The 19749-nt window shown below is 43.2% G+C and overlaps 1 protein-coding gene across 1 annotated transcript in view; it reads right to left on the bottom strand.

Moving 5' to 3' along the window:
- svep1 (sushi, von Willebrand factor type A, EGF and pentraxin domain containing 1) overlaps positions 1–19749 on the bottom strand; it is a 133696-nt gene that overhangs the window by 60557 nt on the left and 53390 nt on the right. Inside the window, exons 2-3 of the mRNA XM_072376281.1 lie at positions 16567–16822; positions 12174–12350 (exon numbers count right to left, since the gene is read on the bottom strand). Of these exons, the coding sequence (XP_072232382.1) occupies positions 12174–12350; positions 16567–16822 (433 nt within the window). The remainder of the gene's footprint in view (positions 1–12173; positions 12351–16566; positions 16823–19749) is intronic.

Raw genomic sequence — 19749 nt, forward strand, 5'->3', positions numbered from 1 at the left:
TGCAATTCGACTAATAAGTTACCAAATCTGGACCGAGGCCTGGGCATTTGTGGTCAAAGGGCTTCTCACACGAGAGATGCCGTTAAGATGGGCCTTAAATTTCAGGGCTTTCCCAGAAAAAACACAGTTCACATGCGAGGAAAGTTTCCACTCGCAGCCGAGACTCCTCTTAAACACTTAAAGAGCACAAAAAATGGGAGTAGATGGTTCAAATGTACAGACTGGGCCTCAAAAACAGACGTACATTCACATGAAGGATCTGGAGCATGTATGAGTCTCACTCTGAAATCAAACGGACCACCAACAGAACCTTTTTAGATGCAGCTACAGGCTGCCGAGTCATTGCTCTGATGGTGGCCTCAGCACAGCCGGCTCTGCACATGACACATTCCCAAGCTTCACTCCTCATGGCTGAGGGAGGAAGATCTATACAGGAGGTCTATTGTGAAGAGAAGCAAACAACAACGCCCATTATTACGTCAAATTAAGCTTTTATCTTTTATCTAATATGAGCCAGAGAGGATGTCAGTGGAGATTCTCAGTCAGTCTAAGTCAGACTTCTTCTTCTTGGTTCTTGAAGATGTTTCACCTCTCATCTGAAAGACTTTTCAGGAGCCTAATGACCCACCAAGTGTCTATTATTTATAAGCCGATACACCCTAACAACTAGTTTAGAACTGAAGAAGAAGAAGAAGAAGAAGTCCGGCTGCTCTTATACAAGCTCTTAGGAACATAACATGAGCTAATGACCCACCAAGTGTCTATTATTTATAAGCCGATACACCCTAACAACTAGTTTAGAATTGAAGAAGAAGAAGAAGAAGTCTAGCTGCTCTTATACAAGCTCTTAGGAACATAACATGAGCTAATGACCCACCAATTGTCTATTATTTATAAGCCGATACACCCTAACAACTAGTTTAGAATTGAAGAAGAAGAAGAAGAAGAAGTCCGGCTGCTCTTATACAAGCTCTTAGGAACATAACATGAGGATCAAACCAATATGTCAGGTTTTAGCACAGGTTTTCCAACTCTTAATGCATGAGTCACCTGAAACAGGAAAGGTTTGGGAACCCTGTCCTTACAGAATATTACCAGAGTGCTGCTGAGGTCTGGTCTGCTCTCCAGCTGGATGGGCTGAAAAAAGTGGCTTGTTTTGAGACATGGCTTGCTGCACAGCTGTCAACATACACACAGCCTCCTTTTTGGGAGGAGAACAGACCTCCACAGACCCCCTGATGACAAGAAACCTCTATGAGGTGATGAAAGGAGGTCTGTAGAAAGGAAACTGCACAAGTCCAGTGGCTGCTTCTTCAATGTGTCCCTGCTTATTACTCAATCCTCTTCCTGAAAGGGAATTACTTCACCACAATTGCTAGATACTTCTTACGGATTCTCAAGGACAGCAAGGCTGTCCTGCTCAGTTATTACAGGCTCCAAGAACACTGACGGTCCCTGGAAGAATGAGGCAAACCGCTGAGCAACTGTACAAACACAGGCCTGGTCTCTGGTCAGGTTCGGATGGTTACAGATGTCACTATGCTGAGAAATGCTGTGACAGAAATGCTCTCAGTACACTTGGAATGAGACTCCATGCTGTAACACTAACATGTTTAAAGAGATTGGACTGTTTTCGTGTCCTTTTTAACTGCTTCGACAAACTCCTCAACACGTGCTGACCTGGCTTCAGAGGCCTCAAACTAATGTAAAAAAACAGAACCACTACCACATAAACTCCCATAGTAGCCTGGGAGTGGGGGTCCCCCGGCGGGGTCTGGAGTTCAGTGTTTTTACTGAGCAGATGCACTGACAGAACAGTTTGTGTGGCATGTTTAGGGCTCTGTGTTTATGGCTTTCTCATGTCAGTATATATGGGCTTTGTTTTGTGTGTAAAACCTGCAGAAACAAGCAGAGAAGAAGAAGCTGGAGTTTCTGGCTGGAGTTCTCCTGATACAAACATTTCACACACTCGAATTTGGCGTAAGGAGAGCCGAAAGATGGCAGTTTGAGGACATAAAGGCAGTCTGTTCGGTGGGTCATAACTAAGAGAAAAACAAACAAAGTGACAAATGCTTCTCCTCCACAAAGCTGGCAGCAGCTGACTTCCTCCATCATTAGCCTTTGACCCTGAACGCAGCGTGTGTCCCTCTTCATCGCCTCCTCAGAACGGAGAGCTTTCAGTCAGGAGCTCACAGACGAACACACATCAGAAAGTGTCGGGAAGCAGTTGTGAGCTTAAATCCAGAGACAGACGAGGGTCACCGACAGGGACAAACACGCTGGACTTGAGGAAGGGCAAAGGTCTTGAAGAAAAACACCAGCGAGAAGCACTTAAGATGCTAAAGGAGGCATTCATTCCACCTTCGAGTCCCTCCGGGACATTTTTCGGTTTAATTACGTGTGAGTGATGTGAAAAGGAAGCGCAAAGAAGTCATTTTTCTTTTTTTTCCTGCATACTGAAGGCATCAAAGATCATTTTAAAAGATAAAAGGCATCTATTGTGCATGTCTGACAATGATAAACGCTTCATATTTCATCATAACAGGAAAAACTGGCATGAAATGTGTTGTGTAGCATAACCCTGATTACCTTTGCTGTCTAGAGCCTGTTTCAGGTCAGTTTCAGGAGTTTTACCGGCAATAAAAAGTGTTTTTCCCTGTGTTACTGACAGAGGAATGGAGTATTTACAGCATTTCTCAGAGAGTGTGAAACACTTCCACAAGCATAAATCAAAATTACTCACACAATAACTCACGTTAGTAAAAAGATTCATCAAAACATTTACGGGCAAAGCTTTGAAAGGTTTCCTTCGGCTGATTTAGGGCTAAATAAATAACTCAATAAAGGCAGTAGATGCCACTCTGTGCATGGCTGTGATTAAAAGAGTCGAGAAGGAAAGAAAACTTTAAAGAAACTGTCGACCTGAGTCATTTACGCCAGGAAAACAAAGAGGTTTACATTAGAAATACTCTGATTATTGGCGTGTTTTTTGTTCCTTGGAGCTCATTCATTATATTAACTAAGAAATTAGTCGCAGAATGGTTTGATTAACAAATGCATGCAATGATTTAAATGCAACCAAACTATATGAAGACGTGTAAAAGCATTTATTGAGCACAGATTGATGATTTTCACTCTGGAAACGTTTCCTGTGCATAAATACAGGCTCTAATTGCACAATGTTATGAGATTTTTTTAATGAATTCTCTTCCAGTTCCTCACAGATAAACAAATGCAGTCTGTTTTTAGTGCTGGTGGAAAAATGGGCTGTTTGAAGGTGGGGAGGATGTTTTTCTCTGAAGATAGAAGAGCTCACGGCCTCACAAATATGCATGGAAACAGATGCTTTGGTCCAAAAGGTCCAAAACCTGTCCAAAAGGTTAAAAACGACCAGTATCTCACATTTCAATCGTACAGGTTTACATTTATAGACCTTGAACATGGAAATACAGTCACTGAAATGAGCTTAAATGCAACATGTGTCTCTAATGAATTATTAACAGGTCTTTTTATTTGCTTAAAAGCTGTCAGTGAGTGTCTGATTTACATCTACTGAACCTGAAAAGCCCTCAGCAGCATTAGACCAGAGCTAAATAAAAGAGAAGCTGATGGAGAAAGATGGACAGAGGAGGAGTAGTAATGACACAGTGGGGTTTGGCTGTTTCACGGCTCCTTGTTTTTCATGCTCTCCTGCAGAGGAAGGTCCTATTAGGGCCACTTTACAGCCTCTCTGCCTCCTCACTCCTTCATCTCTGTCTGTTGTTTTTTTCACTCGCAGTGTATAATACAAGTCGTGTCTGTTTTACAGCACCCCGACCTGCAAACGCGGCATCAATTAAGGCTTTTTACAGACCGATATGAGATGTTTAATGAGGGGAAAGAGGGTGGAAGGGAACTGACACATGTGGCACGGAGGGAGGGACTAATATAGATTTCAAAGCTACTCTGTACTTTAAGGCTGATGTATGCAGTCGGAAACAAAGAAAAACCTTCAATAACCAAAGGAAATGGAAGACTAAAACACCTGGGGGCGGCTTTGATAATGAGCTCATTTAAAACTGTATATTTTTTTAATATCTTGTGTGTTTCTTGCCTCCCGGTAGAAGATTTGGGGCCAGTTTAAGGCTTCTGTTTGGGCTGCAATTTAGGTGCAGGTCAAGCTTTAATTTCAACACATTCCCAGGATGGAATGAGGAAGAAAAATGACTTTTCTTCCACTTTTCCCAGTAGAAAAGCCTGTGCTGACAATGGATCCCGTATAAAACCAATTCATCCACAAAACAGCTGGCAGCAGGTCAAAAATGGACTGTTTAAAAGACCTTTTCATCACGGGTGAGAAGATGCTCATCAGCTGAAAAAGGATAGAACCACGAAGGACAAAACACTTCTGGGACGCCCTCAGACTAATGTCAGGATGTCAGAATTTCATAACAGGGGAAATATTATTAGGATTAATCCCAGTGTATCCAACATTTTGCAAGATCTCTCGTCCAAAGCCACAGATGTCAGCCTTAAGGTAGTCAGACTTTCTGGACGTGGACTGCTGGTGTAAGCTTACCAAATTCCCATCCTCCTCCTCAGCTATCTACGTGTTTCCCTTTTCGAACACTGTGCTCTGAGTCTTCAGTTTTTAACCAAAACGCAGAAGTTTTGGCAATGATTCAGGCCTGCCTTGGCTCTTGCAGTAGATGGTTAAAAAGTTTAAGATATCCACAGCCTGACAGACATTTTGCACGCTTGTTGACCAGGTGACAACACATGAGACTGTTAGATGGTGACTTTTGGAGCCAGTCCACGCTGCCACAGTGGTAATAAAACAGAATCAAACTGCTGGGACTGTTTCTTTGTGACACAGCATCTTTCCAGCATTGTAGTAAAGAGCCACTCGACTCAGCCAGAGAGAGCTCTGTGGTACAGATGGCTCTCCCTCTTGGTTCTACACCAACCTAAACTTCCGTCCAATCAGTTAAAGTAATTAATGGTGAGTGGGAGAGAGTCAGGGGCGGGTGGGACCCTGAAAAACCCTCCTTCGCTCATCATCAGGAAATCCCAGGCTTTCGTCCCACACTTTTAGCAGAACAAAAGGAGCCAGAACTCATGTTGAGCAACGTGGGATTTCTTTTTTGCCGTGAAAACATTGGGAAAACATTGGGAAATAAGGATTTGGGACAGAGGCAGACAAACTGAACGGGAGCAGACAGTCTGCAGTGGTTACTGGTGCTGAGGGGGTTTGGGTTTGTACAAAAAAAGGAAATAAAGAGTCTTTATGGGAGACTTTATGTAACAAGCTGGAGGGGTTTACTAAATGTGCTTTTTCTGGTATGAATTTAGCTGTGAAAATATTACAGTAAAAACAACCGAGCGAGCAGAAGGCCGGTGCCAAACACCAGGTAACCTAGGTTACCAGGTAGCCTAATTAAGCCCCAAATAAAATCCTTATTTATAGACCATCTTCATCTGAACAATCCGTTTCTTCTGGCTGGAAATTACCTGAACAAATACCCCGGAAACAACGGTGCGACAAGTCAAACTTTGATTATATTTGCTGGTTGTTAACAAGCTATTGCTCATGTCTTCTGGTCCCAAAGTTTCTGCAGTTGGAGGGTCTCTCATGCTGGTCTTTGGTTCCCTTTCTGGACTTTCACTGGGCCAATCCATTTTCTATGCCCACTTGATCCTGCTCAGAGTCACAGGGACCTGGAGCCGGTCCCAGATTTCATAAGATGAGTGGCGAAACAAATTGACCTGAGGTGCATGTCTTTGGGAACTGGAAACCAGAGAAAACCAGGAGGCTGTGATAACCACCACACCTGTGTTTCCCCAAGCCATCCAGTTTCTAAACATTCATGCTGAAGATGTTCCCCAAGTTTTTATGATGATTCCCCTGGAAATCATTGGGATGGCCCAACACTTCCAACCCATTCAGTCTCAGAACCGATGACCAAATGCTTTTATATTTGCTCATGTGAGCTTTTTGAAGTCATGGTCAAATGGCCGACCTCTCTGGACAGCGCCCTTTTGGACAGTCTTCCTTCAGAGATGCTCAGACTCATCGGATCGACCTTGACGGGGATCCTTGGAATCTGAAGATCTCTTGGAAAGAGTATTTTTGGAAGATTGGACAGCGTTGGACCTTTGAACACAGCAACATATACAGCCAAAGTGGTGAAGGAGAGGTTAAAAGGGATGAGATGCATCTTGTTGAGAGTCAGTTTGGGGAGGATGAAAGGGGGGGGGGGGTACTTTCTGTACTTTCTTTGTCGTTTCCTGTCATAAGAAACCTTCAGTTTTAAATGAAAAAAACACATTAAAAAGCTAAATTTGTCTCATCTTAACTGTGTATTAAATGTTTAAATGTTACAGTTCAGGTATAACTTAATCCTTTGCTTCTCTTCTGTAAAGACGTGACCAAGATCATATCTAAATGACTCTTTCGCTTCTTATCCTTCGTGTATTTAAACAAACTGCACCACTGAGGATGCTTTCATACATTCTTTAAATGTATAAAAGCACATCAGAGACACAGGAAGTCTGTCTCTGTAGTGCTGCTTACATTCAAAAACTCGTGAGATGAGCTGCAGAGTGTCGAGAACTAAAGCAGCGTTAGCCAATGACATGTCACGGTTGGCCACATTCCTCAGAGTTCACACAAAGCATTCATCCTTTGTGGGTTTTCTTATTTTTTGTTTTGACTATGCACTGGAGACCCTCTGCGAGGCCGTGAGGCCAAAAAGAGTGAGAGCAGAGAGGAAATAAGCGATTGCAACATCTTTTCCATCCATTTCAACACTTTTCATAGTCCTCCTCTAACATTGTTCGGTTTATATCTGCCTCGGGGGTTACCCTCCCGGAGTTTCTCAGTCGCTCACATCGAAACCACAAATATTTACAAATGGATGCCTCCCGTCTCAGACAGTTCAGTGCGTCCACAGTGAGGCGGATGCCTTGGGTTCAGGGTCGGGTCAAAGCTCACTGCTGCCACGCGAGGGATCAAGAGGCTTTTGTGAACTTGATGTCGTAAACATTGAGCAATCTATTTACAGAGAAATGTTTTCACAGTATTCCAGTCAACCGTTAATATCCTGACAAAAAAAAGCCTTGAAAATATTTTTCCTCATTACCAAATCACACACATCCATCTTCGACAGCTTTTTACCGTCCGTTTTGGTTTAATTTGTCTGTTTTCAGTCAGTTAGGACGAGGGTAATGATGTGCCATTGGGCAGCTGTACTGGACAGGTTGGCAGTCCACCACAGGACAAACAACCCTCGGATGAATTTAGAGTCACCAGTTAACCCGACATGGTGGGAGGAACCTGGAGGAACCTGGAGGGTAAACATGCAAACACAGAAAGGCCTCAGCAGCGATGCTACCACCACCGATCAGCCTTTGCAGGCTTAAAACCTTAAGGTGGGACGGCTCAGGTGACCCTGAAACATCCCACAGTTATGCTGCTAAAGGCCTCGGCTCCCATGATGCACCTCTCCTCCCTCTGCTGTCTTTTCTCTCCATGTACATCTGTCATTAACTTGTGTTTCTCTCTCTCAGCAGGTATCCCAGGCCTGGTGTTACGGTGCTTGTTGTCCCCTCTTTCCTGTCCTCTCAGCCCCACCCGGTCGAGGCAGATGGCTGACCTTCCTGGTTCTGGTTCTGGTTCTGGTTCTGTAGCCTCGTGCATGCAGGACAGGGGATTGGATCCAGGTGAAGTCGCAGTGCAATCTGTTGGTTTCCGTAGCTACTCTACTGTTTTGTTAATTGGATTAATTGCATCACAATGAATGACTTTTGTTGTGATTTATTGCTATATAAATAAAACTGAATTGAATTTATTCAAAATAACACTTTGTTGGGATAAATTTTGGGTTTTCAGAAGCCAAAATATATTTACAATCAGCTTCTCGCCACTGATTATCTTTTAACAATCTTCTGCTGGGAAAATCTGCCTCCTGGCATCTAAATCTAAACATTTTTGCAGAGCTGTGAGACTCCCAGAACAGAGCAACTGCAACTCAAAGACCATTTCAAAGAGTTTAAGGTGTTCACCCAGCCTTAAAAACCTTAAAACTCCTCAGATTCCAGCAAAGCCAAGTCCACAAATACCTCACCCCACAAACCGCAGGGCCCAAACAATCTATCACTACAGTCCCGGTGCAAAGCACATCAGCCCAGATGTTTTCTGCCCACATCCTGACTGGTCAGAGCTGCTCGGTGGCACGAGGAGGACCAATATAAAGTAGGTGGTCATGTCGGATCCGACAGGTTCAAGCTTAACTGAATGTAATGAATGTGTCAGAACCCCAAACTGAGAAACCCAAACTATCTCTCATAAATGACACATTTAGAGGTCAGGAGAAATGAAAATGTGATTCTCTCTGCTACTCATTCAGAGGTGTTTGCTAGGTTTATTTTCCATTAGCACTAAAAACTAACCCTGTTTATATCACATGATGGGATATTTGGAAGCAAATGAAGGCAAATTACGCACCACAACCACACAGAAAGGCAGGTTATACATGATGTGAACACCACAGAGTTGACACTTTCACATCTTTCACATCTTCTGTTCAAAAGCCTTGCAGTGCATCATTATTTCTTCTTCATCTTGTTTCGATTTCTTGCTCCACTTCCTTCATGCTGTTCCCCGTCTCCGCCCGAGCTGCCGGGAGCAGAACAAAGCCTGTGCTGACACCACGGTAACACAGTCCAGAGCTCCTGTCATTCTCTCGAGCTACAGAAAAGCCCGATAAGCCAGACTGTGTGACAGGGGGAAAACATGTCACCCTTCTGCACCCCCGCTTACTCCATTTATCAACTCCGCCATTCCTGTGCTGATCCTTCGCGATACAGATATTTAGGACTCGGGTTTGGCATTCAAAGGGAGACAGAAATGTTCAGTGTGGCCTGTTAGAGAAAGCCAAAATATGTGGGAACTGGGGTCATCATCCGTTTCTATCTGCTCAGATTCCAGTCATGTTTTGTGGAAGAGGCTGTTTCCCTTGGCTGTCGACAGATTCATAAACAGCAGTGCTGTGCACTGTAGGGATTTGGATAGTGTTTCCAACAGAGTCCTCCAGCCAATGATAATAAGGATCCACTGTCAAGCTGAAAGTTTGGTCTTATTATTCTCAGATGTGTCAAAGATAATCAAATGTGCAAAAGCAAAGTCCAAAAGGCATAAAATCTATACAAACTCCAACTCCAGACAATAAATTCACCTGAGTTCAAACTGGCTATTAAGCATTTTGTGGAGCAGCAGCACTGCAGTCTGCTGCTGTGTTTGTCTGCAGCGCCCTGGCATGGCTGCAGCACATGGCGCACCCATAATTCATGCAACACCTACAGTTCAGCCAATGCCATCTGGGTAAGAGCGACAGAATATTAAAGAAACATGTCCAGACTTTTGCAAAAACAGCAGGAGCTTTACTCGCATGTTTCTTGATTACAAAACTCCTCTCACTGCAAATCTAATTGGTTTTGGAGCCACGGCTACTTCAAAAGAGCCGTGAAAATTGTTAGGGGCTCAATAAATTTTGCATTCAAAAACATATTAGGGACTTTCACTCCAGTTAACGAAACCAAAGCTGTGGTGTGCACAGCTAAATAGTGCCTGAGCTTGCCAGAGTCCCCACCGCAGCATCTGCAGCGACACATATTTCTGCCTCCGTCTGGGTACTTGTCATCTCTGCAATATGAGAGCAACGGCTCAGAGGCAAACAAGCGTCAACAGCAGAACAACCCACTCCCCACCCAAGAAATCTATCTGTATGAGTGAGAGAAAGCCGGGGGAGGCAGTCGAAGCGCCTCGCTGCTTCCTTCCTGCCTCACGTCAGCTGAGCCAAGTCCTGAGTCTGCTCTCTGCGATTAATTAAACCATTAAAAAGGATTAATAAGCAGAGCCGGGCTGCAGTCTCGACAGCATCTGATGAGAATTAAGAGATGTGCGTGTGTTTTGGCGCGATGACCCTGATGCCCTTTCACTTCGCTCTTATTTTCTCTGATTGACTTCTGAACGCTGACCTTAAAAACTCAACCTCCTCGCCTGCTGAAAAGTCTCTTTTTCCGAAGGGTTATCCAACTCTTTGCTGAAAATATGTGGGTATATCACAAAGACCCACAAGGCAAACAAAACACGAGTGTTTCAGATTAAGAGAGGTGATTGTTATCGAGATTTCTGCGATTGTGTCCCCCAAGCAGAGCACTCAAGGTTGGTTAAATCTGAGCCCCTCAACCCCTCCCACCTGTCTCCCCTGACAGCAGGGTAAGCTGTCCAAATGACTGAGGTTTAACACAGCAGTTACTTTCTGTAAACACAGCACCAGTCGGTGCATCTGTTAGCCGCTCTGCTCTCCAACAATCACAGACGGCTTTAATCCTCTGAGTTCAGTGATTGCACATTCAGTAAAAATACGGCATTAGCCTTTAACCTCACACTTCCATGACAAAAACCACCTGCATCAGATTGGGACATTTCCCTGTGTAACTTGGAGATGTAAGAAAATAAAGAATGGACAAATGTATGATTAATTAGCTGACAAGTGCTTTAACTTGATTGTCTGCACTGTGGGATTCTTTTTAACTGCATTGACACAAGTTCAACAAGCATTTGGAGCCATTTCAAGACCTAAAGGCTCATTTTAACGGTTTCACCTCATAAAGACGAGGTATTGCTTTCTGGCAAATGTGTTTCTGTGTTTCTCTTCTCATCTCATGTTAATAAAAGAGAAACGTTGTAATATTTGTGATTGCAAAGAGTCATGGGGTGAAAACCCGAACGAGAACTGTTTTACAGATCCTTAAATCTTAACCCAGACCGTCGGCTGTTATTCTCTGCAGGCTAACACAACATCTCGTTGATTTGATTGTTTGAAGTGAACATTTATAAGGAGATTAAGAGGGGTTACTGACAAAACTCAGGGAAAGATGATAGGAGAGGTAAATGTTTGTGTTCAGGAAGGAGAAAAGCCTTCCAGCATCACATATTTCACCCTCCATTACTCATTCCTGCACCTCAGCCCATTTATGGATGTTTTTCTCAACATGTAATTTCTGTCCTTTATACTTTTAATATTGCTAAACTCAACAATAATCTAACCTTATCCTTTTATTTCTACAAATCAAATGCAATCAAATGTGTTCACATCTCGTTTACCGTTCAACTGGATGTGATTACACACGAATCATCAGTTAAATCCAGCTATCACTGCTGCTATTACACAGAAAATATGAGTGTGCAGCCATAAAATGAGAAGTCCCTGAACCTCAGCACTATAAATAACCAGTAGTAAGGAACATAAGGCTAAAAGCTCGAGCATCCTGGCAACAGATGAAACGGATTCTTCGGTCCTCAGATGGATATGCTTGAAAAAGAAGTAGAGCCACAGTATAAAGTAGTTAGCTTTAAGATGAGAGCAGCATCTTCGGTCAAAGGTGGGGTTGAACACACACAAGAGCATCAGCGTCTCACTCCTCCACCCACACATTAGCCACATTACTGAGTTTGTTGATAGTAATCCTTCCTCTGGACACTTTATACTGATCCAAGTGGACGGGCTGCTTATTTAACATCCACACTTTGAGAGCTCAGCAGCAACCCGAGGCTATAATCCTAAAGTGGAGGACTAAGAAGCAAATAAGGGGCCTTAAAGGTTGTTTTAGTGGAGCAAAGTCTCCAGATAGGGACTGTTTAACTGTAGAAATGATGAAAGTGATGAGACATTGTGATAAAGTGATACCTACACATGAAAATAAGTAAGATTAGGACCAAAAGGACCAATAATTGCTTAAAAAATAAAGCAAAAAGCTCATTTTTGCAATATTTAATGTGTAGAATGTCAAATAAATAGATTTTTCTGCTTCAACGTCCAACTGTTTTATTCTTTTTGTATTAATACTCCAACTTATTCACTTTTCCATCTAATTTTCAATCTATTCTATTGATTTAATCTCAATTCTTTGATCCCTGAGTCTAACAGTCCATTATTTTTCTCTTTGCCTTTTCCCTTTAGTTATCAAACAAATCAAATTTTTATTTATAGACTGATTTATATCAGCTTTTCCTACCACTATTTATGTCACAAAGCCCATTTATTTCCACGTTTTCCTTTTCCATTCTCGGCTTTTTCATGGTGGCGGGGGAAAGACTTCGGAGACGGGGCTTTGATGAAATCGCCTACCTGTGCATTCGTGCTGCAGCCCCTTGCCGTAGTATCCTTTCTCACAGATGCAGTCGTACTGTCCGGTGTGCGTGCCGCACTTACAGCTGGCCATCAGGTCACAGCAATCCCTGCCCGCCTCACAAAGAGCAGAGCAGCGTGACGGGTCGTCCTGGATGTAGCTGCCTGTGGGCAGGTCTGCACGCAGGGAACAAACACAGATTCATATCAACACCAGATTTAACTGCTTGGAAATGACACAGTTTAAGGTGTTCGCTTCACTGGAGTGTTTAACAGCATCATTAAAGTTAAATAAGGCTGAAAAACAGCTAAATGGGCAGAAATCTGGCAGCATTAGAAGAAAATATATCCAGTAAAGTGAAGAATTTTCACCCCATCAGAGACAAAGAGACATGTAAACTGCAGATATGCATGAATCACACTAAACAGCATTCTCAGTATCTTTTTTTTACTGTTTTTTTAAAAAAAGAAGCTCATTATTTTCCTCTTAGACACGGATCCAGAGCAAAGCAGTCACACAACGAAGCGTGAGATGTGGCAGCACAGCGGGCACCGATACTGGGACTCTAACTTGGGTCTGAGCCCCGTCTTTGATGCTGTCGCCACGGTTAAGACGTCAAATTAAATTTATTTCTAGAAATCAACCTAACTCTCCTGATTCTTTTATTCTTTTTTTGGAACTCCAGGACGGCTGCGATGTCTCTGGCATAAATTCAGGATTCATGTGGCTCCACGCCTTGAAAAAAACGAGCGCCTGCTTTGAAGCTGGCGCTGGCAATCGCTTTGGGAGAGTCAGACCGGAGGCTAAGCTGATCATATCTTATGCAGCGGCTTTCATTTTCACAGCCTCGTCCTGGTTCTGTCTCACCGACTTCTACTACTGCCCCTATGTCTAGAATTTCAGACGCTGTGCATGTGAACGTGCACGTTTAGTACCTGCTAACGCATGTGCCTGATTTACAGCTCACTCTACACTTGGCGCTGCACTCAGCTGGGATGTTTTATGGTGATATTTAAAAGTTTAAAACCATGAATGAATCCATCTTTTAACCAAATTATGGGAAGTTGCCCTTTAACTGTGGGAAAAGGGCTTTGCTTTTTTTTTATGTATGGAAGTGAGGTCGATTGGCGGCTGGCAGAACAGAACAGGGGATGTACGTTGTCAGATTCTATGTGAAATATTAGCTGCTTCCTTTTAAGTAAGTATTGAATCTTAACAGGGTCAAACGTGTTGAGATTTTAAGAAATATTGGTGATTATGGGAGTGCTCAAGCTTCAAAGACCCAGAGAAAGCACGAGAAAGCAGTTTCAGCTTCTATTTACGAGACCATAAGTCACATTTCGACCAAAAGTAACAGACACTGTCTTCAAGGAATGAAAAGATCTCCTCAGAGCAGCGTTTTCTCCCTTCCCAAAGTCCTGTAATCAACATTAAAATTAGTCCCGTGTCTGCAGTATTAAGGTTGGATGTTTTCATGTTTATAAAAAGAAACAAACACCACAGATTTGCATGGGAACATGTTATTTGTTTGAGACAATAGATGATTAAAACATGCTAATGGCTTTTACTATATTGTGGAGACGGGCTTTTAAACAGCGTCTTTAGGGCAGGTCTGAAAACATATAGGTTGAGTGTGCAGATCGAGCAAAAGTCAACCCCACCATCATAAATACTCCCACCACAATGGCTCCAACTTTGACTAGCAACTAGCTAGCAAACGGTCCTGCTTGCATAGCAGAAATGCATCTTCCCTGAATGCGAGGAATTGCAGAACTTGTTTATTATTTTGTGGCCTATGAAGCTGAAACACGGCACCACTGAGGCTCTGGTAAAAGATTCATGCTCAGTGGAGTGGAGGACTGGAGTTAAATAACCTGGATTCATTTTGAGAGGAGCCCACACTGCACAGTTGAGGTCCGACGGCTGCTGAAATCTCCAGGAACTGTGGTCAGTGGGTGCTTGGTGGACTGATTCTGCGCAGAGCCACGTTATTGGCTAACTTTTCACCTGTTTTACTAACTTGAACGGATAAACCAGGACACTGCTGCAAATGCCAGACTGAATGTTTCCCATTTATCTCACATACCGACCATGAGAGTGTGATCTGCTCAATTTAACAACGTTGGTGACTTATAAAGCTGTTAAATTACTGGAGCGTTTGTGATTTCACATCTAAGTGACAAAATCACAGGTAGAAAACACAGATTTCCAAAGACTTGCAATAATAATAATAACTAGAAAATTTCTGAAGAAATTTGGATGGGTGCCAAGCTGCTGCCCGTCCACACAGAGACTTATGAGTTAATGTGCTGAGAGTTGAAGGTCCACCATTATATGATCATAATCCAGTCTGAAATATGAGATTCTGGCTTGTTCTGGTGAAATCTGCCTGCTTTAGACAGATAAGGCCCGGCTGATCTGTTCAGATTAATGGAAAACATGAGTTAGTGCGCGCATTTGTCTCATCAGGGGCTGGCATGAACCTGTTAATCTGTTCAGATTGTGAAAAAGGCCTTAAAAATGCCTGGATTGGGTTTTATGATGACATCACAGGAGCACAACACAACTCTCGATGCTTGATGGACTGATTCTGCGCAGAGCCACGTTATTGGCTAACTTTTCACCTGTTTTACAAACTTCAACGGATAAAACAGGACACTGCTGCAAATGCCAGACTGAATGTTTCCCATTTATCTCACATACCGACCATGAGAGTGTGATCTGCTCAATTTAACAATGTTGGTGACTTATAAAGCTGTTCAGTTACTGGAGCGTATATCAAGCATGGTTTAGATGTACCTCCAGGGTGTGAGAAAGGCCTTAAAAATGCCTGGATTGGGTTTTATGATGACATCACAGGAGCACAACACAACTCTCGGGAGATTCTTCCTGATTTCATTCGGACATTTAAAATCTCCTGAAAAATCATGTATACGGCGAGCATCTGAGAGCTGAGAGCGCCGTTCGTTTTCTTATAATTTTGATTCTCTTGGTGATGTGTTAATCATTCATATCTGATGTGATAAATTCAGCTTTACTTTAAAGCGATGATGCAGGTTATAGTGGAGACTGATCAGGAGGAGATGAAACGCTGGGCGTAAGAGAAGCCTTTAAATGGTACTTTCTGAAATGTACTTCCTCCCTGCCAGGGTCGCTTTGGTGTTGAAATGAATCCCTGTTTGTTTAGAATCTGGATCCAAACCCTTAAAAAGTCAAATTTGTCCTGAGAAGTACTTAAAAGGGGTAAGTGTGAACCGGCTGGGATCTATTCTGTTTTTAATGCAGTGGGATGAGATCACAGATGTCCACTTGAACTGTGTTAAAGAAGCACCAGAGAACTTTTTTTCAGGTTTTTTTGCTCTTTGCCTCCCCATGCAGTCGCCGGATGTAACGCCTCTGTCATAAAAACAAACCGCTGTGTGAGTCCTGCTCACGTACAGCCATACATGTGACATGCTCTCCTAACTGGTCTCCTAACTGGTCTCCTAACTGGTCTCCAGCCTGTGCTGTGAAACCTCTGCAGATGGTCCAGAACGCGGCGGTGCGTCTGGTCTTGGATCAGCCTAAAAGAACACGTCCCCCCTCTGTTCATTGAGCTCCTCTGGCTGCCCTTAGCCGCCCGCATCAGATCCAAGTCCCTGATGTTAGCTACAAAGAGCTTAATGGAACGGCTCCCATCTACTTGAATGCTCTTGCAAAGGCTTCTGTCCCAACTGGGTCCCTCCGTTGGTCCCAGGATTGTCGTCTAGCAGCTCCTACACCACGCCTAAGACAATCCAAACTCTGTTCATGTGTCGTCCCACGATGGTGGAATGACCTACCGAGCGCTACCAGAACAGGGGCGTCCCTGTCTATCTTCAAGAAGCTCCTGAAAACCCAGCTCTTCAGAGAGCATCTCCTATCCCAGCACTTACCTTGTACTTCCCTACCCCCTCTATCTCTGCACTTTATCTTTCTGCACTTCCTTCTATGCCTGCACCCTATCTCTGCTCTGTCCCCTCTGACAGAGTCGGACTCCTGGGTTCCTTCTATGGAGCTTATTGTTAGCTTTTTATAAAGCTGTTATATCTTCATTTGTAAGTCGCTTTGGATAAAAGCGTCTGATAAATACAGAAACAGAAACATGAGCTTTTTGTCACGTTGAAAAGGCCACAAAGACACCATCAAAAGCCCCAAAAATGTCAAGCAACTGTAAAGCAACATGCTGTGTTGCAGGGCTGGAAACCAAAGTTGTGACCTGCGGTGACTCAGGCTATCGGTGCTCTAGCACAGCATCTATGTGCAAAACAAAGCTTTAGGTACTTCAAAACAATCATAGTTAAAAGGTTAACAAACGTCTCTAGTGTTGCTTTAACGTCATCTTAGGAAGTTCTATTCATCACGGATTCTTACCTTCATGCAGAGCGCGACGAGCCAGGGCCTCAAACTCAGCAAAGTTGTGCACCAGGTAGCAGTGCTGGTCTTTGGGGTGTGAGGCCATGTCATGGAGCTCCCTGATGTTCCCCTGCCAGATGCCCAGAGTGAAGATCTCCACGCCTCGCTCTCTCAGAGCTGCCGCCACCGGCCGAGGGTCTCCACCGTTTGAGTAGCCATCGGTGATGAGGAAGATCACCTTGGTGGCATTACCGCGGGAGAGACGGAGTATTTGCTGTAAGAAAACATAAACTCATAAGTAAGAGGAAGTAACTCAGTTCATGTTTGCATTTGTAATAAAACCTTTCGCATTTGGTTAATGTTTGAGGCAGATTTTTCAGTATTTGCACAGCTAATATAATCTTAACGGTTATATTTTTCCACTGTTTTTGAGCAATAGTTTCACTTTGAGGTGATTTTGTGCCATATTTGTCTTATTTTTGTCCTTCTGTGCATCTTTTTAACCTCTTTGTCATCATTCGGTTCCTTTTCATGGCTACCATGTGTCTGGGTTTCATCAGCTTTGCATCACTTGGGAATCTGAGTATAATTTTTGCTGTTTTGGGTCCATTTTCAGTTATTTACAATGTCTTTGTGGCGTTTCTATCCCCATTTCAAGGAATTTTATGAAACAGTTTATGTTTTATTCTGTTTCTTTTGTCCTATTCTGATTCTTTTCTTTGAGTTTATGTTCATTGTAAATCTTTTTGTAGCCATTTCATGTGTCTTTTGGGTCATTTTTATCTCCTGGTGGTTGCTAATTTCTGTGTTATTTTCAATCTGCTTGAATTATGTATCTTTATCAAACACTTTCTTGATAATTAAGAGTTTCTCCTCTGGATGCAAAGCAGCTTCCCTCCATCCTGGGGCTGAAGGACGGCCTATTCAGTAATTTCTATATATATATATATATACATCTAAAGTACATTTCCCAGTAAATGAAACTCATAATAGCACAAAGAACCAGCAAAATTAAGTTGACAGGCGTGATGAAATTATGTGTTATTTAATATAATCCTGCTTTCACTGCAAATCTTGTAAAGTTTGACCATTTAAACGTGCACATTGCATGCATACTATCATGCTACCCAAACAACCTCAGTTTCAGTGACATGACTAAGTTGAATGACGAAAAACGTCACACAAGACCACTAAAAACAGCCCTCAATTCTAGGGTTCCTAAAAACCCTTCATCAGCAAAGCAGGCAACAAGGGTAGGATGAGGAAAAGGGACAAAAAAAAAGGGAGAAAGCTCTACAATTGTAATTATTTCTCCTACTGACTGTGTAGCTGCTTGCCAGAGGTCTAAAACCACCAGAGAACACTGAGCACAGACACCAGCTACAGTTCTCAAACTAACTTTAGCCAGCGTTTACAACCCACCACATACAATTAGAAAGGACGTTAAAGTCAGACAAACATATCTTTATTTTCAATATCGTCGAGAAAAGATTCCGACACGACCATCTGGTAAATTCACCGCCGAGACTGAGCTGAGAGGGTCTTGGTTTGCTTTAAATCAGGTTAAAATGACACGTAAAGAAGCTCAAGCAATGAGACAGACGGACGATGAAAGAAGGGAAAAGAGGCAAAATGAGCTGAGATGAAGTCAGAAGGACAGATATCCACTCACTGACTGACTTAAAGAAAGCAAGGTGGTTGTGCACGATAAAGAATAGAAAAAGAGACCAAGGAAGTACGTCAGGGACGAGCTATTTTCTTTATTCTCAACCCAAACAGGATATAATAGAATATTAGGGGTGAAGAGAGAGGAGACACACAAGGGTGTGACCACAGAGGGAGGGAGGGAACCCGAGCAAGAATGAAAGCTCTGGTCTTTGTTGTCTAATTGGCTAAACTTCAAGCAGCTTTGGCAGAAGTGGTGTAATTACAGAGCCCTTGCAGCAAAGAAGTAACGGAATAAAACGAGGACGGAGAGAGAATAGACGAGAATTAGAGACTAGTCGAGACTGATTCTCAAAGCTCCGAGGTGCCTGCTGGCTATGCCCACTCCCAGCTGTCAGCATGGCCTGCCAGGCTGCTCATTTATCCTCCCCGGTCCTCCTCGAATCCGACTACCAACTGTCAGCGTGGCTTCGTTAGCATCCAAGGGTTAGCATTGCTGCTCAAAGTGGTGTTGGGCCACAGTGGTTTCTCTGTTAGCCTTGAGTCAGTGGCTGGTGTGAGAGACTGTGGAGATGCCACCAAACGGAGCATACGCATGCATACCCACTAATAATAGCCTCCCGAATAGCCTCCACATATTTTAGGTCAGAGTATTAACATAAAGGCGACCGCAGGAGCCAGAGTGTGGGAAGGCGCTGCCCTTTACAGAAGCTCTCAGCATGCACCTTATCATTCATGGTATACACAAGGCAGAGCAGTAAATCATATATGCTGCTAACGGAGACAGCTGGTTGTTCTCCTCATAAAACATTGTAAGACTGGAGGGGCAAAGATAAATAAATCCTGACATTTAACCTTCAAAGAGTATAAAAGCCACCAAACTGTAAAAGTTATGACGGATAAAAGCAATTTAATGTCTAGCGACAACTTTTAAGATGTTATTCCTTCTTAAACCACATAAAAAAGATGGTGAGGTCATTTTTTCTTTGTCATTTCCAGAAATAAAGACAATTGCAGCATCTATATCGTTTTAATTGCAAAAGAAGTCCTTTTTTCCTGGGAGTGCTAAACTGATCTGACGTTGAAGCTCCACTTCGAAAGCAGGTTAAAGGCTGCTGAAGCTACTCCTCTCATACTTCACATGCTTTTGAGGCCCCCTGAAAGGCTAAATGTCAGCCTGAGGCTCGTCTGTGTCATTCATCCTTTGCATCTCTTGAATTACACGCTTGGCAGAGGAGTTGATGTACGACACAGCTCCAGAGACGACATAATCAGCACTCAGTGATGGGACAGTTTAAGTGTATCTGGTTTAGGGCCAATGATATCCATCAAAAACAGTGGTGATAGTGCAGGGACCAGCAGGCCAGGAGGGAACGGTGGTAAGCAGATCTTGGCAGGAAGCAACGGAGAGATGAGCAGCTCACTTCGAGAGTCTACAGGAAAATCATACTGTCTTCCACAAACACAGGATTGCACAGTTAGAACACTGACTTGTATTCATTACAGACACCCTGAAGCTAACCCGGACCTTAACCA

The sequence above is a fragment of the Leuresthes tenuis genome, unplaced genomic scaffold (genome assembly GCF_036924035.1).
Source record: "Leuresthes tenuis unplaced genomic scaffold, fLeuTen1.0.hap1 SCAF_22, whole genome shotgun sequence".
Classification (NCBI taxonomy): Eukaryota; Metazoa; Chordata; class Actinopteri; order Atheriniformes; family Atherinopsidae; genus Leuresthes; species Leuresthes tenuis.